General features: G+C 37.4%; 1 protein-coding gene across 26 annotated transcripts in view; it reads right to left on the reverse strand.

Moving 5' to 3' along the window:
• LOC18442853 (ARM repeat superfamily protein) overlaps positions 1-25,332 on the reverse strand; it is a 74,330-nt gene extending 48,998 nt beyond the window's left edge. For 4 of the 26 annotated variants that reach the window (XM_088860224.1, XM_088860221.1, XM_088860218.1 and 1 more), the window contains exons 1-10: positions 25,010-25,071; positions 22,864-23,041; positions 22,354-22,693; positions 21,974-22,134; positions 18,121-18,186; positions 7,682-7,799; positions 7,436-7,545; positions 7,210-7,305; positions 2,882-3,005; positions 388-443 (exon numbers count right to left, since the gene is read on the reverse strand). In XM_088860224.1, the coding sequence (XP_088716350.1) occupies positions 388-443; positions 2,882-3,005; positions 7,210-7,305; positions 7,436-7,545; positions 7,682-7,799; positions 18,121-18,186; positions 21,974-22,134; positions 22,354-22,594 (972 nt within the window). In that variant the 5' untranslated portion in view covers positions 22,595-22,693; positions 22,864-23,041; positions 25,010-25,071. Of the gene's footprint in view, positions 1-375; positions 444-2,881; positions 3,006-7,209; positions 7,306-7,417; positions 7,546-7,681; positions 7,800-18,120; positions 18,187-21,973; positions 22,135-22,353; positions 22,694-22,809; positions 23,042-25,009; positions 25,072-25,225 lie in introns of those variants that run through there. The other 22 variants (XM_011628207.3, XM_011628206.3, XM_088860188.1 and 19 more) reach the window with 8 other exon arrangements.
• Positions 25,333-27,341: the final 2,009 nt, after the last annotated feature.

A 27,341-nucleotide genomic window follows, 5' to 3' on the forward strand; every position in this document is an offset into this window, starting at 1 on the left:
CAGTCCTATGCCCTAAAGGGAAAAAGTTGAAGAACTAATGCAGCTATTGCTTTCCATAAAATTATTCAAATTCAATTAAAATTTCATCTATAATGATCCAAAAAGAATCTCGTGGGAAATATATGTCCAAGAAATTCACAAACTTCTCCAGTTGCATGGCATGAAACATCAAACTCATGTATCAATACCCCTAAACAGAATTGATGTTGCAGAACATCAAAATAGACACAGAAAAACTACAGATGCATTATTTCTTCAGTCCACTCACATTGTGAGAAAACTTCAAGTGAGTGAAAATTTTATGCATTCAGCATTGTCAATTTTTCAATACTAACCAATCTCAATAACTGATAAATACAACAAATTGCACGCTACCTGATAATTCACCTTGAAGCGACCAAGAAGGCGACAATATTCATGATAGTTATCATGATCAGCCAGACCTGTTGAAAAGCCAATTACATTAATATCCAAGGAACTTGGAGAAAAGAAGACACATGAACAGAAAATTCTGAAGACAGATCAAGAATAAAAATAGTGATCTTAACACTTCAAAAAAGCCAATGCTCACTAAACCACCAGGAAGCACAAATAAATGATCAAGCCTCTATGACATCCAAAATGAAACACAACAGTGAACAAGCAAGAAAATGTTGTATATAGTTGGGATACTGAATCACAGGCAGTACTTTTAAAGAGCCAACTGATCTAAATCACTAAGCAACTTTCTGCAATGATTGGGAGATGCACAATATCAGTGCCGAAGATGGTATCAATACATGACCTTTAGTTATAAGCAAGTATCTCCATTGTCCACTTAAAACATTAATGTAGGAGAACCAAACTAGCACAATCGAAGGTAATCACAAGAGAAATAATATAAAAAGCAAAGCAAGTCTTCCTTGCCAGGGCTCAATGATCTCAATTTCAACAGACACATTATACAAATCTCAAAATCTCTAGATTATAAAGAAAGAACCTCCTAACCCCTTGTTCATAGCCATAGCCACAAATTCTAACCCTAATTGAACTTCCATAAAAGTTCCACGTGAATACTGATCAAAATAGCAAAAATCAAGTACAATGGAAGGAAATCACAAGAGAAATAATATAAAAAGCAAAGCAAGTCTTCCTTGTAATGATCCCAATTTCAATAGACACATTATACAAATCTCTAAATTATAAAGAAAGAGCCTCCTAACCTCTTGTTTATAGCCATAACCACAAATTCTAACCCTAATTGAACTTCCATAAAAGTTCCATGTGAATACTAATCAAAATAGCAACTGCTAAATCTACAAAACTACCCTTAACGAGAAATACGAAACACACCCAGAAACTCGTGAACAGTCCAGAAACAAAAAAGTAACTGTCATTTCCTACTAACCTGAGTGGAATTGGGCTAAATCCACCTTATTTCATTTGACAGTGTTGTTCTCTACTAAAGCTACCCCAACCACTATATAATAACACCTATTTCTGTAACCAACAACAGATATGGGAATTTTGCATATAACACAAAACATTCCACATCAGTCCTAAAAAAATTGGAATGCTGCAGGAGTCCTACATTCTATTTTCCCCAGGTTTCCTTCTTAGATTTTGCCTTAGGCCATGGGCAGGCTTAGGAACTGCATCAAATATCTTCCAAGGAGATCTAGTAACATGGTTTTGACACAATACTTTTACTCCGCAGAAACCAGGGGAAAATACCGAAATAAATGCAGTGTGAAACCATGAACATGATCAGAGAGATATAACAATCTGGTCCTCACACATAGGAATCTATGCTCATTGCACAAAAACAGATATAAGAATAGCACAACTTGAACCCAAAGTCCAAAAAGGTTTCTATAGTTATTGAATTAAGTGCTAAATACCTCAAACAAGATGTAAATGGGACAAAAGAACATTTTGGGACCTCAAATTAGGAGCAAATAAAGTTCCAAAGAATTTTCCTCGCTTAAAAGCCTGGTATCACCTTTAAGCATTCATTGGATCCTTCTGTTTTACCAGCACCATAACAAATGAGAAGTACTTATTCATACGTCAATGCCTGCTTAAAACCCTGTTATCACATTTACCCATTCATTTAATTCGTCCTTTGCCCCCGTACTAATGACTACCTTAATCTACTGCCACTACATAAAGAAGGATTATAGCCAGAGAAAATTACGCAATAAGTAATTGATGTTGCCGGAACAACAAGGGCTGCAGCACATTTACACATGTAAAAGAAGGCGAACCTCAAAAACTTGAAGTGGCCCAGTACAGATGATTGAAGGAAGTTCTCTATGAAATCTGGTACAGACCCTTTCTAAGCAAAGGCTTTCTGGTAACCAGATTCTTCTCATTTGCAATTTTACATAGATATAAAACTGTGTTAAAAGGAGTTGTACAATATTTAGACCGTGTTTGGGAAAAGTGTAAAATGGATTATTTAACTAATTGGTTATCAGAAACGCCATTTGCACTGGAGCCAGCTCCCAAGGCAATTTTTTCAATAGGAGAGAAAAGACCGTGTGATGCCTTTAATTTCCTATTGCACTATTTACAATGGAATGTGTGCTAATAATGTAAGTGAGGGGATCTAATTTGGGTGTCATGAGAAGACCTTCAATTTTTCCATACAGTTCTACACATGATGGAACAAGGAACTACTACAAGCAGCCATAGTCCTGAGCATAGATACATTGACAAAGCAGTTTCTTTGTTCTCAAGATAAAGCACATCAATGCCAGCAAAAAGAATAAGGGTACAAAATTTCAGTTGGGGAATAAAAATTATGGCAGAAGAGAAGAAAATTCATAATATGGCTCTAGTTATATCAAATACAAAGGAGAACCTACATTATCAAAAAAAAAAAAATACAAAGGTGAACCTTGCCCAGACTGCAGTATATCCTTGGTTCCAGTCATCAAATGGGCGAGGAACTTGGATCTTTCTGTGTCATTTGTAAACAAAGACCGTCGTACAGAGGCGAGGCGCACTAAACATTCCAACGCCTGACAATCCAACATGAGCATATCAATGCTTCCACTAGAGTGCAATGAAGGAGTGTGACAAGCAAACAGCCCGAGAAAATTTTCCAAATAAAGATCAATATATCTTTAGTAAACAAAACAGTGAATGGAGAAATGGAGCACTGGTAATGCTTAATTGGCTTCATTAAACATAATCATTGGCTTCATTAAACATAACAATAGAATCAAAGTAAAATATCTATCAGAATAAGTTGACATCCAAGAGACACTAATCAGAAGCTATTTACGAGAAATTTGTTTATTATCCTAAAAGCAGGAATCATTAACCATGCACTGTCGTCTTGAAGAAACATAGGATGATGACTAAATTATGGATAAGGCATTTAGATTCTCTCAAAACTACAACCATTTTTTAAGATGACCAACATGTAACACACAGTAGAAATGTTAACATATAAATAACAACTTAAAATAACAGAATATTTGGCACGTAAATGATAAATCCAAGCCAAAAATTAGAATTCAGGATGTGACTTCCTTAGAAAGGCCGCCAGTGTCCTCGCCCTTAGCTAAAACATTCCTCATTAGGCCTCTTAAGACATATTCCACTTCACTGATTCCCACAGACTTCTCAAACATAATTCCACATCACTGATGCCACAAAATATGAAGAGCTAATTGCATGGCAGTTAGTTGCATAATGGACCGACTGAACCTAGCACAAATGGGTTACTAAATATTGTGATGAAGTCTACTCAAACTAGTGGCAGCATTGACCAATGACATAGAAGCCAAGTAGAAAACATCAACAGTCTTCCAACGACCAAAACTATGTTGAATTTGAAAGAGATTCTAACTCCCACACAACTTTATTCAATTACATACTTAATCTACTTCAATATGTGAGTTTGTACAAGGCATGATAAAAAAAAGAGCAGAAATTTAGAACAGTTACACAAAGCAAGAAACCAGACATGAGATAATAGGGTTGAACATTAGGAATGGAATATCAGATGTCATTGAAGTCCAGAGATAAGAATAAATTGTGACAGGAGACAAAGAGGAACACAGGCCCAGATGAATTGAAGAACAGAACCCAGGAAGAAACTGAATTGCGGCTAAATCTTATACCCTCCCTTAAGGAACACTTGTAAGACACTTAAGTAACTTTCCATTCATATTGTTTGAAGGATATAAATCATAAGATCAGATCCCTTTTATTTTTTTAATTTTTTTAATGTTAATTTGTACCTACCTAGGAATGGAACTCCAGATGTCACAATGAGGCACCTACCACCCTGACCACCCCAGCCTAGAGGCCATTCCAAACCTTAAGATCAGATCCTATGGTCATTATCCCACTGCCTGGATAGCTCACAGTGATATGGATTAAAGAATCGCTAACATAAATGAAATAAAATAAAACAATGACCCTTATGCAAACTTACACCAAAGAGATCCCAAAACTTTATACAAGAAACTTAAAATCAAACAAATAAAACACAGTATATTAATGACTATTGTGCCCATTGCTATGCTGCCATGCATCAATCCCTAGGTGACCAAACCGCCATCTTCTCAAACATGCATACATTCAACGCCAGGACGACACCAACAATCTCACCCAAACAGAGAACCAACCAGCTTAAGAATGCTACACCTTTCTTAAATAAAACCTCCAGAAAACATTTCCCTATTTTCAAGAGAAGAATGGAGTAAATTTTAATTCCTGCAGGGCGGTTTCATTAGAAGATCATGGAAGTCACCACAGGAAGCCAAAGATTCAGAACAATGAAGTAGAGCATTATTATCTGTGTGCTTAATAGACAAAGAGCAATCTTCAGCATTGGCATTGAATCAGGTGTAAACCGTCTACTTATGTATTTTCAAAAAAAAAAAATGAAAAAATTGAGCACTATTATAGGGTCACCTCTAAAGTGAGGAGCTACTCAAGAGGACAACAAGGATTGTCTCGTTCAGAGGCCTCCCCAAACCACCATCACTGCATAAAGCGGTCTTATTTTGGCATGTCTAATAAAAACAATGATCAATCACTTACATAGTTATTTTGCCATCAAATCATCTGGAGCAGTGAGGATGAGTGAAGCATGGACCATTTGTTCTCCATTGCCTCTATACATGAGCCAGCTTGGTGAAGTATTCAAAAGCTCAGGATATCCTCATTTGTTTAACTCCTTTTTTTCTTTTTTTCGTCTCTCTCTCTTTTTCTTTTTTGAGAAGAGAGAAGCGGGAGATTGGGTTCGGTTAGAAAACTTTTCCTTTATTTTTCGAGAGAAGGAATCTGATGACTCATGACAGATAGTCACCGAGGATCCATGCCGAAAGACTGGACATATGTTCACATGGTTTACCCCTCTAATAGAAGCCTTGAAGCTCAACTGTGATGGCAATACCAAAGAAAGTCTTGGTCCCCAGTTTCATAGGTGTAACAAAAATGAGGAGATCATCAAGATTTTTGCTGATGAGTAATGAACAAAAAGACTCAAACCAAACACATGGACCCTTGGGGATTTATTATCAAGGGCAAGACTCTTTATGTTATTAAGTAATTTAGGCAGGGGAATCAAGCAACAAAAGATTAATTTAAAAGAAATCAAGGATTTGACAAGTGATGCAACTCTCTCTCTCTCTCTCTCTCTCTCTCTCTCTCTCTCTCTCTCTCTCTCGATTGAGAAGAGAAGAGAAGAGAAGAGAAGAGAAGAGAAGAGAAGAGAGGAGAGGGGGGGATTAGGTTAGGTTAGAAAATTTTTCCTTTTTCTTTGAGAGAAGGAACTCTAAGAAGGAATCTAATGACTCATGACAGATAGTCACAGAGGATCCATTCCGAAAGACTGGACCTACATTCGCATGGTTTACCCCTCTAATAGAAGCATTGAAGCTCAACTTTGATGGCAACACCAAAGAAAGTTCTAGGTCCCCAGTTTCATCGGTGTAACAAAAATGAGGAGATCGTCAAGGTTTTTGCTGATTGGCCATGAACAAAAAGACTCAACCCAAAAGCATGGACCCTTGGGGATTCATTATCAAGGGCAAGACTCTTTATGTCATTAGGTAATTTAGGCAGGGGAATCAAGCAACAGAAGATTAATTTAAAAGAAATCAAGGATTTGACAAGTGATGCAAAGGACACTGCATGAACCACATATTAAGGGAAGCCAATTTATGGGTGGAAGTTTTTTTATTTGGCACTGGACTGGACACAAGAGGTTTTGGATTTGTAGGAGTGCAGGACTCCATCAGCGCATGGTCTCTCCCATTAGTTGTATCTTTCTCTCACCTTAACTAAATTATCAATTAAGAAATGAAAAATAAATCATCGGTGAATTAATACATGTAACCAAAAAAAAAGGTAAAACATAGTGGTGTACATTCTTGTCGATGTATCCATAAAACTGTAAATCAGGCAACCAGAGGGTGTGTCTAATGAGGCACCACAAGCATATCCAAGAGACCAAAACATGAAAATCAATTTTTACCCCAAAAACGTAGCTTATCAAAAAATAAAGGAAAAACAATTCATCTATACGATGTCCTTCTTTATAGCATCATGGAAGAAAATTCAACCAATATAAATAAGGGAAAAAGACAAAAAAAACCTCTCTAAATTTAAAATCCCAAATATACCCCCTAGTACCATAAATATCCCATGAAAACCCCCAAGTTAAACAAAAAAAGGCGTTTAACCCCTTCTTACCTTTTTCACTGTTTAAATTACAGAATTTACCCTTCATATTTTTTCTAATAACCTCATAAACATCAAGTTTGAGATGCCTATTTTAATTTACTTGTGAGGTTCACGAGATGAGAGAGAGATAAGTATTCAGGGAAGGTTGCTAGAGAGAGAGAGGGAGGAAGAGGTCCATGGAAAAGGAAGAAAAAGAAAGAGAAGGAGAACTTTTCCAGGATTTAGATAACAGGGTGAATAGTTAAAAAAGAAGGGTAAACTATGTAATTTGGATAATGAAAAAAGTAAGGAGGGGGTTAAACATCTTTTTTTATTTAACTTGGCGAGTTCCATGAGATGTTCACAGGACCAGGGGGTATTTTGGATTATAATTTTAGAGAGTGGGGTTTACGACTTTCCCTATAAATAAGCTTCCTCATATAAACCAGATAATAAGTAGAGAGGCATTTTGTACAAAAGAACAAGTTCAATGCACTACCAGACAGCAATATAAGCAAACACAAATTTAAACATCCTAACCTCTTTTGAGAGAGGGGGCTTAGTAATTGCATAGTACTCGAAGAAAATCTGCAAGGTCGAGGGATCCTCTAAGAATGGCCTCCAAGAAGATGGAATCTGTCAGATGGCCAAAAAGTAAGAACATTCTACAATCACCCAACAAATTCCTCACAATTGAAACAGAAATTGTATATTAGGAAAGAAAAGATGTCATTGGAAGGAAAATTACACAAAAAGAAGCTGGTACCTGCACAGTACCAAACTCATCTGAACTCTCATCTAAGGACGACCCAACGAAATCAAAGGACAAGCATTTTAATGCCAGAGAAAGTGCTGACTCTCTTAACCTGTTCTCAACTGCATATTATGTGGAACGAATGGAATAAAAGCCAGGCAAGTAAATAATTAAAATAATCAGAATGGAGAATCCAGAATGCAGCAATGCAGGATTTTTTTCCACAAGAACAAAACATTCTTCTCAGTAAAGCAGTACCGTCATTTTTAAGCTGACGTAATGAAGTCAAAGATATCTGGAAAATTTGAAATAGCGACTGATCTCTGAAAGAACAAGCAACTCTTCGGTGATGCGTCAAAGGAAAACCTGGATTAGGCTGTAATTCAAGAACAATGAAGCAGGTGAGGAAGCTCAATATGAAGAAAATTCTGATTCTTATTTTTCTTTTTTGAAGAATGAAAAAACTTCCGATATTAAGGGTCGAAGTTCAAATGGAGTATGGAATAATATAAAACCAAAATCATCAAATATATTTTAAAACTTGTTAAAAAAAAAGAAAAAAGAGGCAAAGATTCGAGTTAGTTTCTTACTACATGATGGAAAAGAAGTGCATCAACAGACTGCAAAAACAAAAGCCCTTTCTCCAAACCAAAACTGAAACATGAAACACTAGCTAAGAGAAAAAGTAATATCTAGCGCGCACGTGGTTTTCTTCGCAGCAAGCGCACGCACTATGTTTTCTTCGCAGCTAGCACGCCCTGTCGTGTTCTCGCTCGCTTCCCTCCTACTTACTAACAAGAATCTTCTGGGTACCTCCTCTTCCTTGACTTGCTGAAGTACTCAAACAATTTCAATGGAAAATGACCAAAACTTCAACTCCAATGATTCCATGATTAAAAGCAATATAGCTCGGTTAGATATCAGTAGCCAAGTGCTCATTGCAACATGAAAACTAAAATTGTTCCTAAAATAGAGGGCATGGTGCCCAAGGGTCTGAACTTGCAAAGCCTTGGGATTCGCAACCATTCATCACAAACGAAGACATGCCTCCCGGAAGTTAAACAGGATCTTTAACATATCAACATATAGAAGTCTCAGTGCTTATGGAAGTACTATACAAAGGGGCATGTTGGCAGTTCGAATCTCACCATTGATGGTTCATTTGGTCGCAAGAGATAAAGATCGTCACAGAATACCACCAAGGCACAAGGTTTCAATTACTATTCAAAAACTATTATCAAAAACATTCAAGGATTAAGAATGGATGCTGAATTCAAAGCTTAGTTGAGTGTCAGGCAGAGTATTAAGAGAAATGAAAATACTAATCATCTTCCAACATTGTTGTATATGCTATCAAACATGTATGCTTCATGCAGGGGGATGGAGAGACCATGGATCATATTTTGGCTAGAGATGGTCGATGTATATTTTTGTACTTGTTCCTTGGAGTTTGTCCACCAGAAACTGAAAAGCATGTTCTCAGTTTCCAAGGCATTTCAACCCAACTAAAAGGGAACTGAGGGGGTGTAATGGTCATTTCTTAACTGCTCTGTAGACCATTATTGCTCCTCTTCTACATTTGAGCCATTTATCAAATCTTTTCCTGCTATGTTAATATACTTTCGCAATTTTTAAGCTCAAGTACCAAAAGTGGTAATAGTCTTCAGTCATAATTCTCTTTTTTTCTCATTTTGACAGGTGGGTCACAGTTTCCTCTTTTTTCTTTTGGTCAGTGGATCACAATTTCCCATGCTAAAGATTAAAGGATCAGCTGCATGTTTAGAACAAGGAGATGCACCACAATCATGATGGTATTCTGATGCTATAGCAAAGCCGAAACCCCAAAGTTGTATGTTTAGGAAACGAGTGGCGCCACCATTATGACCTTCTCAAGAATGCCGCACTGTGATGGTAGCGAGGTCAAAAACCACAAATCTACTGCCTTGCCTTTGCATATATTTCTCTCTATGAGATTTAGCCAATGTGATCTCTTGGGTTAGGCTATAAAGGAGTCCATGTTTTCATGGTGGTTTGCACGCATTTTCAGCAAGACTCATGAGAGAAGCTCCATTTCAAGAGTCAATTTTTGCATATGTAAGGAAAGAATATATTTAACTCACTAATTTGTCAGCAAGAGAAGGAATCCTTTGATCCAACCTCCATGTCTTCCCTTCCCCTTCGCATGGAGAGGGAGAGGGAGAGGGAGCAGCAGATCATTGCTTGCCAGAAGCCCTAAAATTGGGAGCATAACAGGAATATCCATTTAATAAATTTTTAAATATAAGATGAACCTATAAAAACATCTAAAGGATTTTCTTTGCTCAAGTTATCTACCAAATTTGGGTTAGATGACAATGTTGCCCCCATCTAAAACCAAAAGTTTACCTGCTGGTTCATTTCATTAAGTCCGGTAGTGGGGACCGTCAAAGGAGAGTGCTCTTCCTTAAGATCATTAGTGAAAAGGGTTCCCAAGAAGGCAAGGATCTTGTTCCCAAGAGAATGGAAACATGCTGGAAGCAGGTTCCCACTTCCAAACTAAGGACTGTGTTTCGGGAGCGATACTGCACCTTTGATGAAACATCCAAATAACTATGTACTGGAACCGTCCCCAAATTCAATTTTGTATATCTCAGCGTTTTAAAAATCGGCGACCCGATCCAGACTCGGGCGATTCGGATCGGGTATCGATGGCACCGTCCCAAATCCACTAATAAAATGCGATCCGGACGATTTGCTACTGAAAATCGGATTGATGACATCATGACTTGGCGATTCGCTACAGTGTGACATTATGGCAGGCAAGCCGCTACAGAGAACCAGAATTGTTGAACAATTTTGTTATAAAAGACGTAAGGGTGGGCTCACCAACTACACTGATGTCACGCTCTCCTCACCCTATGCATAAGGTCATGGCTTACCTCATTGGCATCGTGTTTTACTCTGGGGGTGGACTTCACACATTATATAGTAACTCTTTCTCCCACAATCCATCGATGTGGGATATATGCAACTTCAAAGTGAGTGTTTTCATTAACTCTCTCTCTCTCTCTCTCTCTCTCTTGTTTCTACATTGGTGATTTAAACAATTTAGCAATATAGGCATGTAAGTAATAATGCTTGCTTATGTTGGTCTTTAATCACAAGTAAATCATAAATTACAAAAAGCGCGAAAAAGATGGAATAAAAAATTAATATTTATTACATTGGTAGGATCTATACCGAGTTTAACATAGCTATTGAGAACTTTAATCTGACCTATTCCACATAAAAAAATAAAAATAAAGAATTATTTTTCAATTGTTTGTTTCTATTTTATTTTTTAAATTCTCACATTTTATCGAAGTATACTAGCATCCCAAATATTGCTTACAAAATCTACTAGCAATCTAAAGTATTTTTGAACTAATTATGTTTATTATAAAAATATACAAGCAATTCAACATATACATGCAAGAGCCATCTTTTTTTTGGAATCACGTTAAGTATAATATTCTAATTAATAATTATACTTATTATATTGATAACCAAATCTTATATATTATTTATCAATATATTTATGTTATAAATTATATAATATATTATTCTTTGCTATAGTTGTAAATTAGATGATATTATAAGACAAATTTCAAATATATTCTTATTTGTATAGTAAAATGCTTATAAAATATAAACCAATAATTTCAATTTCAATGTATAATATTATAGTTAGTTAGCCTTAACAGAGACCAAACAACCGGAGCCTAACCTCCCGTTCATCCGCAGTGTGTGGGGTAGAAGACCCTGCCAATGGGTTACTTTACTGGTAGACGGGGCTTCAGGAAGCACTTGGGTGCTCTGGAACCCAACTGAGTACCATCTTGATTCCTCCCACATGGGAGCCTTCTCTATAACAGTCCTCCTCTCTAGGGTCTCAGATGGCTTTCCTTTCAAATTCTCTGCTATTTACGGGCCCAACTCTGTTTCCCTCCGTCCACGTCTCTAGTTTGTACTTGAACAAGTCACCTCTTTAACCCACTCTGCGTGGTGTTTGGGCGATGATTTCAATATCACCATGTGGTCCTTTGAAAGGAATCTCAATCCAAACATCTCACAAGGAATGCTCGACTTCTCTGACTTCGTCTCTCGCCTTGAACTTTTAGACATTCCTCTCCAAGGGAATGGTTTTACTTGGTCGAACCATTCAGCTCAACCTTCCCTTGCTAAGCTGGACCGTTTTCTACTTTCTCTGGATTGGGAGGCTGCCTTCACTGGCTCCCATGCCCTCACTCTACCTAAACCCACCTCGGACCATTGCCCCATCCTCCTGAACACCCAGGCCATTCGAAGGGGCCCGAAACCTTTTCGTTTCAAACTGGCCTGGCTAGTGAACATTCCCTTTCCCACCTTTTCCCTAGTTGGTGGTCCTCTTTCTCATCCTAAGTAATGGGTAGAGCAGGTTTTAAGCTTCAATCCAAACTCCAACTCAAAAAATCTCTCAAAATTTGGTGAAAATCTCTCAAAATTTGTTGCAAATCTGTACCAGGTAACTACTCCCAATCAAAAAACTCCCTGCTCAATTCTATCCAAGAGCTCGATGGGGTAGAAGAGTCCAGACCCCTCACTGGTACAGAAGCGAACCTTAGAACACAATACAAGCTGGACTAGTTTTCTACTCTTAAGAAAGAAGAACTCTTCTGGTACCAACGATCTAGAATTAAGTGGCTTAAAACAGGGGACCTAAACATAGCTTTCTTTCACCGAATAGCAAATTGCCGTAGAAGAGACAATACGATTTCCACCATCAAAGTGGACAATCGTTTTTTGACCCAGCCCGATGAAATAGAATCTGCCATCCTTGTTTACTTCAAGTCCCTCTACACTGCCCCTCTGGACCTCAGACCTAGAATGACTACCTTAGACTTCTTAACTCTTCCTGCTCAGTGGCCACAGTGGTTGGAACGACCTTTCTCTCAAGAGGAAATCGCCTGTGTTATTGACCAACTTGTCAAACACAAAGCTCCAGGGCCGGACGACTTCCCAGTTGGCCCCTTCAAATCCTTCCAGCATGTCTTTTTACCTGATTTCAGTAGCTTCTTCGAAGAATTCTACCATAGAAGGATCCTCAACTCAGCAATAAACGCTACCTTTATTACTATTGTTCCCAAAATTGAAGGGGCAGAGGAGCTCAAAGACTTTCGCCCCATTAACTTGCTAAATTCCTCATACAAAATTCTGGCGAAGGCTTTAACCTCAAGACTTAAGCTCGTCCTCCCTCTGATCATCTCTCCGTCTTCATCCAAGACAGGCAGATTCTGGATGGGGAAATGATTGCGCATGAGTGTCTCCACTCAAGGCACTTATCCAAGAAGCCAGGACTAATTTTGAAAATCGACTGGGAAAAGGCTTATGACCAAGTCGATTGGTCCTAACTAGACGAAATGATAGCTAGGATGGGTTTTGGTAACCGGTGGAGAAAATGGATGCAAGGCTGTATCACCAACCCCCATTTCTCTATTCTTATAAATGGGAGCCCGAAAGGTTTCTTCCCATCCTCGAGGGGCCTTCGCCAAGGGGACCCCCTATCTCTTCGTCTTAGTTGCAGAGGTGTTCAATAGGTCCTTCTCCCGCCTTTATTAGGAAGGCCTTCTTTCAGCCTTCCAATGTAGCACACAAGGCCCCTCGGTGTCTCATCTGCAATATGCAAATGATACACTAGTATTCCTTGACGCTTCCCCACAGGAGATCGACAACCTGAGGCTGTTTCTCATCTGTTTTGAGATTGCCACAGGATTTAAAGTCAATATGGATAAATCAAAGATGATGGGGGTGGGTCTCACGAGTCAAGAAATCAGAGCCCTTATTCGTTCTTGGGACTGCAAAGTCGAGGACCTCCCCACCACCTACTTGGGTATACCTTTGGGCTTGGGGAAGCTCAAAAAAAGACAATGGGCTCAAATTATAGACAAAGTGGATAGGCGCTTGGCCTGCTGGAAAGGGAGGTTTCTTTCCCTGGTAGGCCGCTCTACGCTGGTCAAAGCCACTCTGGCCAATGCCCTGATCTACTTAATGTCCATTTTCTATATGTCAGTCTCGGTCGCTAACAGGCTGGACCAGCTCATGAGAAACTTTCTTTGGTTTGGCCAAGCGGGAAAAACCAGACACCGCCTAATCTCTTGGGACACAGTCCGACTACCCAAATCCCAAGGAGGGCTAGGTATCAGGAATCTTAGAAAACATAACCTGGCTCTGCTAGGGAAATGGTGGTGGAGATTGGCTACTCAACCAAACTCCCTCTAGGCATAGGTCATTCGCAACAAATGCAGGATCCCCGCTCATAAGTGAGTGCCTAACAGAACCTCCCGCAGTAGGGCCTCTGGTGCCTAGAAGTCCTTTGCATCCTCTCTTGCTCCTTTCAACCAAGCCATCCATTTCCACCCTAAAGAAGGTTCTAGAGTGCACTTTTGGTCTGACCTGTGGATTGGACATGTCCCTCTTAAGGATCTTTTCCCCTCTCTCTTTCACCTGTCCGCCAACAAAGATTCAACCATCGTTGAAGAGATGGTCTTATTAGGTGGCAGAAGGTCTTGGAATCCCTCTTTCAGAAGGAACTTAACCAAAGAAGAGACTACAATCTTCATCTCTCTGTCCGCTGCCTTACACCCCATCTTCTTATCTCCCTCAGGGACCGACTCACTAATATGGACTCTCTCTCCCTCAGGTATCTTCTCAGTAGCCTCCTTCTACAACAAAGTCATTCAACCCCCTACTTACCCACTGAACCCCACTTTCGTTCAATCCAAAGTCTGGTCAACCATAGCTCCTCCAAAAGTCCAAATCTTCAATTGGATAGCTTGCTGCCAACGGGCTCTCACAGTCGATCACCTTCAAAGAAGAGGACTTTCACTTCCAAACAGATGCAGTTTGTGCCTACACGAGGAAGAGACTAACCCTCACCTTTTCCTACATTGCAGCCTGGTTTTTGAACTCTGGAGCTGTATTCTTCAGCTGTTTCAAATTTTCTTCCACCCTCGGTCAAGGCTCTCATTTCCTCCTATCCCAGCTACCATTGGCCTAAGGCTGGCAGAACTTTGTGGGAGTCAACAATCGCTGCAACCATTTGGGTTATTTGGATAGAGAGGAATGAGAGGGTTTTCCAAGGCTACAAAAGAGAAGTTCCAGTCCTATTTTAGAAGGTTACGTCATTAGTAACCTTTCGGGCTTCATCTCACAAGGATTTTGTAGGGATCCCTTCTAACACCTTTCTTGGTCAATGGGACAATATTATGAACCTCCAACCTCACAAGAAATAAATACCTCACAACTGGGTGGCCCCTCCAGTCAACGCCATCAAACTCAACTTTGATGGTTGTTCACTGGGAAGCCCAGGGCCATCAGGGGCAAGAGGGGTATTTCGTGATCACAATAGCAATATTCTCCTCACCTACTCGGAAAATGTGGGACATGGAGATTCCCAGTTTGTTGAAACATTGGCTCTCCTGCTGGGTCTTAAAAGATTCAACCCCTCTCGAGGCCAACTCTTGGTGGTGGAAGGAGACGCCCAAAGCATCATCTCTTGGGCAGCAAGCACCTCCCTTTCTCCTTGGTGCCTCTCCATGATTTTTGATGAAATCAACCATATATGCAAGGATATAAACGTCTTATGGAGGCATACTTGGCGGACATCAAACGAGCTCGCTAATCTTCTTGCTAAAGACGGAGCACGGGCATTGTGGAAGACCCCGACCGGTCCATCTCCTTTTTTGCTCTGGACCACTGAGGCTTCCCAGGACTATAGTTACCTTTCCTTTTTTATTATACTAGGGTGTCTGTTATAAACCCTTTTTGCTAAACTCTAATTTTTGCAATCTGGCAAGATAGGGCCGGTTATTTTTGTATAGGGTCTTCGGACCTATTTTTTTGACCGAGGTACCCGCCTTGTGGGTACTTGAGGTCCCCTCTTTCCCCCTTCACTTGTACTCTCTCTCTCTTACAGAAATACAAAGTTAACTTTATCAAAAAAACAACAAAAAAACAAAAACATAAAACAAAAAAACAAAAAACAAAAAAAAAATTTATAGTTAGTTAGGTTGCAATAATTTTGGAGGAGTAAAGAGAATTAATAAATGTTTTATGTGATACTAATTTCACTTTATATGGGAAATTATTTTTTTAATCTTATAATATGGAAGTATTTTCTAATATTTTTTTAATTATTTTGATGTAATATTATAATATTATATTATAATTAATAATTATACAAACATCCAGACAAGAAAACAACGTCTCAATATTCACCTATTTTTACAAAGTAATGATAGTACATGATTCACCACTCCTAATTTCTTTTAGAAACTAAAAGATCACTATTTTTAGAGATTTAAAGTGATTTTTCGAAAAAAAATTGGACAAAAATTGCCAATTCTTCAAAACGATCGACTGATCCGACACAGGTATGGGTGTGACCGATTCGGGTCACTGATCTGCTTTTTTAAACACTGGTATATCTCCTTGCTTCCTAAGTGCTTTAATCAAATTTTATAAATTTAGATTACATGTAATCTTTTTACACATCAGTGCAATTTTTTTTAAACAAAAAAAAAAATCCTTTATAGCTTTTTTTCTTTTATGCTGTTAAATGTCCTTTATAATATTTATTATCTAGTTCAGTTCAATTTCCACTTGTTCTGTTATCATAACTAATCAACAAGGATACTTGCAACACCCATGTCACTAGTAATGGTCCATTACTAGCAGTAAATATTCTCAAATTAGACTTGACACTAAAACTTAAAATAATTTTAAGATTGAATTGAGTACGAATCCTGTAATTTCTCTTTATTTCTTATAAATATAACTGGGCGAATGGTTTGAAACCTGTATGTTGATAATCCTTTTATTAGAAACGATTATTGGGATTGAAAATATATTGGATAGAAAATGGAAAAGCCTTAGTTAGTTAACACAGAAATGTGATCCTTCAATATTCAAAATTGAAATTAGTAAAAATTCTACTTCAAAAACTAAAAATAGAGGCTTGTTTGTCTTCTTCCTTCTTTTTTTATCAAGGTTTAGAAACACAGGCTTCTTGAGTACAAAACAAACTAGTTTAAGTGAAACTTGCCCATAACCCCACTATAAGAGTTGTTCTTCTGATTTAAAATTATATAACGCACTCATACAAGAACGCACACACAACACGCACAAATCAAGTTATCTATAGCTTTCCCCATTGCTGCAGAATTTTAGGATATTTTTGCAAATTTTATGAGGTATTGAGGATTTCTCAAGACTCACCAAGTCTGTGTCCTGAGTCCCAATTTGACTCCCTATAGACCCAACTATGTCCCCATGAGTTCGAGTTTTCATACCATAGTTACACATGAACTTCTTTCATGTTTGTTAGAGGGATAGATGATGATATGATGAAACTGGAAGCATGCAGCGCTACTGCGATCTGCAATTCAAGATGAGGTAATGAAGCACAGAACTTTGACTTAAATCATTCAGGGAAGACATCATGTCACAGGCTCCACAAAGACCAGGGATGGATTGTGTTAAAGCATCTCAGGAACTTTCAATGCAGGTCATCCAGAAAAAGTAACCTAGACCATGACCACATGCAGCACATGCTCTCAGCAAAATGTTGATGACCAACATTGAGTTTTGATTATGTATCCCAAAAAAAAACAAAAAGACATTTTTATCATAAAAAACCTATGAAGCACTGATCGGGTGTCATCAAGACCACAACCTTCCTAAGTGTTGTGCAAGGCCACTAGAACTACTGATAGGGTGTCATCGAGACAAGAGCCTTCCTAAATGTTATGCGAGACCACTAGTTGTCAGATATGTCACACAGACAAAACCAAATGAAGCATTGTTGGAAATAGGATGTTGACAAGGGACTTCAAGGAGCTGAGACACTTTGAGAGTCATTTTCTAATTGTTATCATAATGAGGTCGCTTAAAGAAGGATTCCACAGATCCACAGAGATTATGAGAAATTTTTGCAAAAAGATGCGGATTCTTTATCAAATATTTGACTTTTGCGTGGCATAAATGTCCCAACAAGGCAAACATAATGGCAAACATGTACAAGATGAGCACAAATGGGAATGGGTTGGGACTGTGAGATCTCCAGCTGCCTTAGTTTTTTCTCTCCCTATGGAAAAATCACCTTCAGTATCGTTTTTCCCCGAAATAAATTTATCACCAATAAAAATAAAATAGTTTTCCGTCCTTCTCTTACGACATTTCAAGAATAGCATTTCATTAAGCTTGAGTACATCATAAGGGGAAATAAGGAGTCGCTTGTAATATCAATAGAATGCTCCAAAACAAAATCCTCATCACTGCTCCAAAGTTGCACGCCTTGAAACTGAATGTGAGTGATAACAGTTTAGAGATGAGATACACTGTTAACCATCACCAATTAATACAATGCCACCAGTTAAACGCAACAAATTACTCAGTAAGTCTATGGCCCTCAAATAAAAGAACACAATGATTTGCTTGTCATTCGGCTTAGTAATAATAGGATTAATTAAAGTTCATTGCAACAAGGCAAAAATGTGCACGAAATTTTAGCTCCAAAACAAAAACCCACATATTTTATGGCACCCATGTAGAACTTGGGCAAGAACCAATCACTAACATTCCTAAAACAGAAATTCAAGGTCCTTCCAAATATCAGAACTGATTGAACAAAGCTAACTTGCCTGGTTCATCTCAGCAACAAGCTGATTCAGAATTTTCAAACCAATGTAATAGTGATCCGATGTAGCCTGATAACAGAAACACAAAGCAAGAGATGATAAGGCAGATCATAGGATGTACACAATCATGCTTCTAACATAAAATGGATATAAACTAATGGAGTCAACAAGTGAATAAGACATTTTACAAGTGTAAGACTATTTCGAGAGAAAGGACAACTGTCGAATTATGTATCATAATGATGTACAAAAAAGCCCCTTTTTGGCAACGCACAAGGAATGAAATCTCAATTGAGAAGGAAGTAGTAGTAACTACTCATAATTTACAGAGAGAGATTCATTTCGTTGTTATCAAAGGTACCTAAGTTCAGTTAGCTGCATCAATGAGTTACCTATGTTATTCAAGGGGTTACTAATCTAATTTCCATGTACTTTGTAACAATGATCAATAAGGCAGCGGCGGGCACCCAAATACCTGGGAGGCCCTAATATGCCTTTCTTTCTTGTATATGTGTGTGTGTGTGGTGGGGGGGGGGTTTCTATATATACGTATGTGTTTTGTGTGTGTGTGTATTTATATATAGTGTGTGTCTGTGCGAGGCCTCGCATCAAACACTAAATGGCCGTCTTCCTTTTTTTATCTAATATGTAAAGTGAAAAAGAGAGAGATATGGGTGTGTGTTAGAGAGAGGTATCACATTCAACCCTTGAAGGACATACTTATTTTTCTTCATATATGTAAAGAGAGAGAGAGAGAGAAACAGAGACTATGAGTCAGTGCGAGAAAGAGAGAGATAGGCCTTGCATCAAACACTTGGATGTCATCTTCTTCTTTTTCTTCTTCTTTTATGCAGAAAGAGAACATATGGGTCCATGTATTTGTTTGTAAATGTCTGTGTGTGTGAGAGAGAGAGAGAGACCTCACATCGAACACTTGGAAGCCATCTTCCTTTTCTTCTTCTTATTTATAGAGAGAGCACATGGGCTTGTAAGTGCGCACGAGAGAGAGAGAGAGAGAGAGAGAGAGAGAGAGAGAGAGAGAGAGAGAGAGAAGGGCCTTAACCATGTTCATAGGCCATAACTATTCTTTTATTTTTTCAAGGGTGCTATTTTTTTTGTTTTGTAAGGGGGTGGCACAAGGCACCGCCTTGAGTGCCTAGGCAGGTGCCTAGGAAATGTCCGCCCAGGGTGCCCGTGTAGGCCTATATTATGCATTCTGTTGTCCTGGCTACCCAGGCAGAAATTTCATCCTAGCTCTGTGGATTTAAAGGACATATACCACTCTTATAGGGAAGCAGATTGTCTCACATTTAAGAACAGTACTCTCTCTCTCTCTCATACCGCTCTTATAGGGAAGCAGATTGTCCCACATTTAAGAACAGTACTCTCTCTCTCTCTCTCTCTCTCTCTCTCTCTCTCTCTCTCTCTCTCTCTCTCTCTCTCTCTCTCTCGATATATATATATATATATATACATACATTCAAATATATGATTTTTTTTTTTTTTTTCAAAATGGAAAATTTTATGTTGATTACACATTAGATAGATGACAAGAAGCCAACCTACAGATATTGCAGCTTTCAGCCTCATATCTTAGGAAAACCAAAGGCCAAACATAAGAGTCAAGGCTGCCCCATTTGTACAGAAGTATGTCTTACATAAGTGTTGAGCGTAAAGGTGTCAGCACAAAAAAACTTATATACATATGTACCTATGAAATCCAAGCTACCATGAGCAAGCAAAGCTCCATAAAAGTGGCCTACTACTTGTTTTTTTTTTTTTTGACAAGGTTACATAGGAATGGAACTTGTGACGTTAGGCTATGAAAACCCAGCCTCTACCGTCTTGACCCAAGCCCAATTCCTATGGCCTACTACTCATTTTGATAAGAAAGAGTACTAATCTGAATTCATCAAAACATTCCATTGATTCAAGGAGCCACTTGAAGGTATTCTCACCAAGTCTTCATCAAAAGTTCAGACTTCAGACAATACATGTGTCATGCATACTCCCGCTTGAGGGATGTACTGGGAAGGTTCAAGAACTTAATTACTGAGAGGTTCAATTGTGAAGGTTCAAGAGCTTAGTAACTCTATCACTCTTCTTAAGTATCACATAAGACAAACTCAGCTCCAAGGCAGTTTTAATCGATGACCAGTTTATGTAAATGCTTCTTATGATCACAATTGATTACTTTCCACAAGCAAAATACTTTCTATAATTGGAGAATGCCCTGTATATTGTTTGTTGATGTGATTAGGGTTCCTTATTTTACATTTTAAGAGAATGAATTAATAGTTATTTGGTCATTTAATTCTGTAGATATTTTAGGAGTATTTACATCCTTTTATTGTTGCAGAGAATTAAGAGGTAGAATAAGAAGTTTAATTTTGGAAAATGAAGGGCTAGGATTTAATAGTGATTAGGGATTCTTGTGGGTAAAGTTAGGTTTCTAAGGTTTTTATTCCCTTATAAATTTGTACACTTTCAAAAAGAACAGAAAAAAAGAAGAATTGAGTTTTTCTTTGGAGTGGACTCCCTTGCAGATCTAGGGAGATGATATATTCTTTTGTATTTATTTATTTTAGTTTCTTTATTTTCTCTCTCTCTCCTCCACACATCGTCTCTTCCTTGTTTATGTTTAAATCTTTAGTACCATAGGCCAAAAACTAGTTCTACCACACTAAACAAAGAGCAACTCCGCAACTCCCCACAATCACCATCACCACCACCACCACCCCGCCTGGAAATGCCTATCCACTGTGAGCTTTGTTATCATGGTTATTACTAAGAATCCCTTCCCTGTTTCACAGTCAAGCTGTCAACCTAGTAGCTCATAAACATCAAATATTTCTCTACCATATCTCCCAATTTCAGACCTTGAACCACTTCCCTCATGTCTGCAACTCTTAGTTGCAAATTATACCAGTTGTTGACTATTTTCTCTCTCACATCCCTACAGCACTGGTTTCTCTCGCTTATGTTAAACTTAGAATTTTATCTCCAGAACTAGTTCTCTACATTCCACCCTAGAAAAGGAAAGCCCCAGCTTGTTGGCCTTAGCAAATACTTTTTTTTGTTGGCCTTAAGACTTCATTACCCAAGAACTCTCTCCCCTTATCCTTCCAAGCTTTGTTATCACGGTCACCACTGAGGCATGCTTACCTCATTTCACAGCCAACTGTCAAACTAGCCCATAACCAACAAGATTCTCCCCACCGTATTCCTAATATAGACCTTTTACCATTCCCCTCACACACCTTAGTTTTTGTTGTATGTTACCCCAGTGTGGAACAACGATAAAATAATACATCTTGCTTCAAGATCAACCTCAAGGATGAAATCTTGAGAATATCAACTGTACAAAGATTTTGCACAGGTTAATAGTACCTCGAATAATTCATATGCTAACTACTTCCCAATGACATATTACAAGTTCAATATACATACTTTATCTTTCATTTTCTTACTTTATTGTATTGTAAACCCTCTTTGTTAAAAATTCACAAAATGGGTGATTCATGACAGGCAACTGGCCTTAGGCACTCAGACCTGTATCCGTAACTGCAAAAATTGCCCTATAGGACACAGATAGCAAAGATAATCAATTGGAAAATTATATTACAACATGCTGTTGACGAAACCATAACACATTCCAAGGTTCAAAGCTTTGAGATTCTCACAAAATAACATCATCAAACAGAAGGAAAATTGACATTTTAGATAACTATTTAAAAGCTTAAAATATGAAAAATAAAATGGACAATATAATTAAAAGGTTCATAACAGGAACTAAAGAGGTTCTAGATTCACAGAAAACAAGCCATGATATTAACAGTAAAGGAACTTGTGTCACCTGGCTCAAGAAATTCATGCACTCCTTAATGACATCTCTGAATCTGTCATCATCATACCATCCTAGCTTTGTAACACGGCATAGTAACTGGATCAGAGATCCAGTTACATAGGATGGCAATTCGGGTCCTCTTCTAGCCAAATAGCTGATTATGTAGTTTCCTGCAAATGTATTAGAAGGACGCCAATTCAGGAAAATCATATGAATTCTAGCACAAAGACAAACTAAGTTGATATCAATATTAGGCCATGAAGTCATCAAATGTGGAAATCTGATAAATGAAAGCTTTCAGAAGCTCATCAATACTATCCAATATCGTAGCCACTATATCTCCCAAAACAAAAGGCAGTAACACTGAGATTGCAGAGTCAGAGTAATACGGATATCAAGCCGCAGCTGCAATGAAAGACGGTGCTCAGTCACTTGTTTCAATAAGCTTGAACTCGCCAGCATCAATGCATATGGTGAAAAAGCATTGTCCAAAATGTATTGACATTGAGAAATAAAGTCAGTGTTCACTGAGAAGCACTTTAACGTGCTTTCAGCATGAGCTCGTTCTGCTGCATCCTGTGAATTGTAAAGCCTTTCACACAAGGCTTCCAGTTGTGCTAAGCTCTCCATGGATTGAAGAACAAGAAGAGTATTCAAAATTTAGGTGACCCAGAATCCACCATTAAAGAAGTTTATTGTTTCTCCTTCCCATCGATACAGAATACACATCTACATATTCCCATAAAATGTTGTCAAACATGCAGTGAAAAAAAAAACAAAAAACAAAAAAAAGAGGAATTCCAAAACACCTTCTTAGTTCAAATTTAAATATCAATGGTGCTAACCAAGTGGAGAAGATAAAATATGAATTGTACTAGCACGGGAATGTTGCAAATTACATAAGTGTACAATACAGTATTTCATTCTGAATGAATCCCATCTTTAAACAATGGTCATGAGAAGCTCAAAATATAATTTCAGAACTCCAGCACAATGACAAGGGGCAAGATGTATGCAATTAATGTTGCACGAAAGAAGCACCAAGGTCCGAGTGTAAGTTACTTCTCAACATCACTCCTGAAACCCCAAAAAAGAAACAATGTAAGCAGCAAGAACTGGTACTTCATCTTGAACAGAAGCTCAAGAAGTTTACCCAAGCAAGCAGAAAACTAGAAAGAAGTGTTACAAATATAATACAAGCTCCAATAACTCAATGAAAATCATTGCAAAACACAAAATTAAAACCTCAACAAGACAAGTTAACACTTACCAGATGATAAACAAAATCACCCGTGAGAAACAAAGTTCAAAGCCATCACATTTGCCCACGGGCTAGTGGCTCTTCACCATTATGCCAACACCATTTGCTTCAAAGGACGTTGTTCAACATCCTCAAGCATTTGACCTCCAATACACATGTATCCTAGATTTTTAAACATCCCCTCATCTAACTAGCTGATATTGTGACCCTTATTCCCACTACTAAACTCTCACGAATTTCTCAACCACCCTAAATGGTATTATAAGATTGGGGATGCAGAGAACTTTGCTCAACATCCTCAAGCATTTGATCCCCAATACTCATGTCTCCTAGGTTTGCAAACATCCTCTCATCTAACGAGCTGACATTTGTGACTCCTATGCCAATCCAAACTCCCATGAATTTCTGAACCTCCCTGAATGCTATGTAAAATTGGGAGTTTAGTAGGCCGAAATGTCACAAAATGCTGCCCCAATTGGGATATCTTCCTTGATGCATAAGAGAGGCCAAAGAGATCTACTGGCTGTGTACCCTACCTTGCATCCCATCTCACTGCCAAACTCCTTAGCAGAAGTCTTACAACTTTAAAACAGCAAACTTACTGAGACTGAATCTCACCCACAGAAGCAGCACTTTGACATGCGTGCGACTAAAGACGACTTCATAAAATATTAATATTTGTTTGGTTTGGAGATTATGATCATATGTAAAGTGAAACTCTTGGTCAGGCTATATTAAGAAAGTGCACACATATTGTGGAACATTATTCTGGTCAATGGCATATTAAAGTCTGTGCCATGTTTTTGGATTTTGTATTTGTTCTCAGTGCTGGGATATTTTTCTTCATATTAAGTCTCATTGTTGGAATTTCAGAAAAACAATATGAATATTTATATCTTTAAATAGACAGAGAGATAATCGTTCTACTCTTCCAAATGGCCAAGCCCAGAGCCAAGTACCGCTTTTTCAACCCTTCTGGTCACAGAGCATTGCTCAGTCATACAAACAAAGCAATCTCTTGTTTCAATGTTTGATAGATATTCAAACAAGAATGCAATCAAATTTTTTAAACATGTTACGCGCTCTAATAGCAAAAGAATGTTTTAGCTAATACCAATCAGGGGAGAATGCAACCTTTTCTTTTTCTTCTTCGATAGACATTGACAACAACGCAGTCAAGATGGTAACATATTACACATTCCAATTCAAAGGAAACATCAGTTACTCCACACCTTGTATTACTCCAGAATTCCAGTAAAAAAATAGAAATATCAAAACAATGTCATCATCCATCCAACATTGAAGCAACCTGATGATGAAATTATCATGCTATATATTAAAATAATACTATAGAAATTTGTATGCTCCCACAATGCTTTCTATCATATAAGGACATTCCATTTCCATTGAAGAACCTCAAATGTTGGTTCAAGTAGCATCTAGCCACTAAAATCATCAAAGAAAAAAGAAAACAAAAACAAATGCCAAACAAAGCACTGAAACATATCAAAGGGGCATCAGGCCAAAGAAACTACCACTTTCAATACAATTTCACCCCTTTATCCAAAATTTATCATTTCTCTGCCAATTATTAATAAGGAAAAAAAGATATGCCCCATAACCAGAACATAACATCAAGCTTTGAATTCATCAAATTGCAACGAATTTTTGTTTCCCTGAATCCTGCCCAAATACAGAAGCTAAAAATGACTGAAAAAACAATATGGAAAATCATATCAACTGAAAACCAATGAAGATAAACAAAGAAAAAGAAAACGACTTACAGGCAAGTTTCTGGAAAAAATTGCTAGATTGATGCCTCGAAAAAACCCTAGAAAACCTGCGAATCGAGAGTTGTAAAAGCGTTTATAGAGAGAGAAAGAAACAAGATTCAATGAACTTTGCCGACATTGTAAGGAAAGATCCAGCTTTCGTCTAAAATAAATCCTAAGCAGAAATGCCTATATTTGGGGAGAGAAAGATAACGAGAGGTTTCATGCCTGATGCACAGCTAAATCCATGATGCCCAAATGTGCCCTGTTATTTTCTGCAATATCTAAATGGTCCCTCTAGAGTTGATTAAACCCTACGTAGGATTAATCTTAGGTAAAACCCTGCCAAGGATTAATTTTAGGACCTACCCAAACCAAAAAATAAAAAAAAAGACAGGACTCCAAATTTTTGGGGAAAAACTATTAAACTCGAGCCGAGGCTCTAAATAAAAAAAAGGGAAAAGTTTGTATAGAGCGGGGGCTCTAAATAATCAAATCAAAGGCTACCTCAAAATTTTACTAAAATAGGTTGATTTGATGCTCAAATATCGTCAAATTGATCATCTTGACATTAAGATGTGTGAACATGAAAAAAAAAAAAAAAATGGATTTCAAGTTTTGGAAATAATGTATTTTGTAACACATTTTTTTACCATCAATTTTCAACATTTTCAACATTTTCAAGTTTTCATAGATCTATAAATCTACACTATTTTTGAAGCCTTAAACTTTATAAATAGATATGAAAATATATTTTAAGGCATTCACAAAGATTTTCAATATTGATACCACATTTCTCGACATTGTTTTGAGGTAGGCTCTGATTTGATTGATTAGCCTAGGCTCTATACAAACCGCATCCATAAAAAAAGGGTGTGGTTTGTAGAGCCTAGGCTCTAAACAATCAAATAAGAGCTTACCTTCAAATAGTGTCGAGAAATCTGGTTTCAATACTAGAAATCTTTGTGATAGCCTTCAAATATATTTTCATCATTATTTATAAAATTTAAAGCTTCAAAAATACTGTAGATTGACAGATCTATGAAAACTTGAAAATATTAAAAATTGACAGTCAAAAAATTGGTTACAAAATACACAATTTCTAATATTTGAAATCCATTTTTTTCTCATGTCCATTCATCTTGATGTCGAGATGATCAACTTAGGATATTTAGGCATCAAAACAATCTATTCTAGTGAAATTTTTGAGGTAGGCTCTAATTTGATTGTCTAGGGCCTCGGCTCTATATAAACTTCTCCCATAAAAAAAATCCTTCTAATTACACCCTCTATGCACTTGAAAAAAATAGTGTCTCAAGATTGAATAGAGAGCATCCAAATTTCATAGGGTGATATCTCAGTGTTAGAAAACTCAAGTTTCAAATTATGCATATTTGAAACTATAATTTTGAATTAATAAAAAGGAAAAAGAAAATTGTTTCATACAGGTTGGACAGCATTTCTACAATGGTGCAGTTTGTATAGAGTCGAGGCTCTAAACAATCAAAGTAAAGCACACCTTCAAAAAGTGTTGAGAAATGTGGTTTTAGTACTGCCTTAAAATATATTTCTATCTTTAATAATAAAATTTAAAGCTTCTAAAATAGTGTAGAACTAGCAGATTCATAAAAACTTGAAAATCTTGAAAATTGACAGTCAAAATATGCGTTACAAGATGCACTATTTTCAAAACTTAAAATCTATTTTTTTCTCATATCCATGCATCTTGATGTCGAAATGATCAATTTGAGTATATTTGGGCATCAAAACAATCTCTTTTAGTAAAATCTTTAAGGTGGGCTTTCATTTGATTGTTTAGAGAAGTTTTTTCTGCTACAATATGAGGTCCAGAGGTATAAAGCATTCATCTTAAGTATGGATGCAAGTAGGTGGTCCATCTAAAAAAAATTGTAACTAATGGTCCAATTTTATTTTAATATAATTATTATTTCTAGTTTCCAATATTTATTTATTTTTTACATTCAAGATCTCCATGTTAAAGATTATATATTATCTAAAACCTAGGATCAAATTATATTTAAAATATATATTTATTGTCAAGCCCGCATTTCTATAATTTATGGGTTGGCCGCATGCTAACCACATCCTAAGAAAAACGTTTATAAAAGGTTGAGGCCCTAAACAATCAAACAAAGGTGTACCTCAAAAATTCAACCTTGAGATACATGGACATAAAAAACATATAGACTTCAAGTCTTAAAAATCGTGCATCTTGTAATGCATTATTTAGACCGACAATTTTTAAGATTTTCAAGAGATCATAGATCTGCATGATCTACACTATCTTTAAATTTTAATGTTCAATATGAAAATAAATTTTCAG

The sequence above is a fragment of the Amborella trichopoda genome, chromosome 1 (genome assembly GCF_054954075.1).
Source record: "Amborella trichopoda isolate Santa Cruz 75 chromosome 1, AtrichopodaSantaCruz75HAP2 v2.0, whole genome shotgun sequence".
NCBI lineage: Eukaryota > Viridiplantae > Streptophyta > Magnoliopsida > Amborellales > Amborellaceae > Amborella > Amborella trichopoda.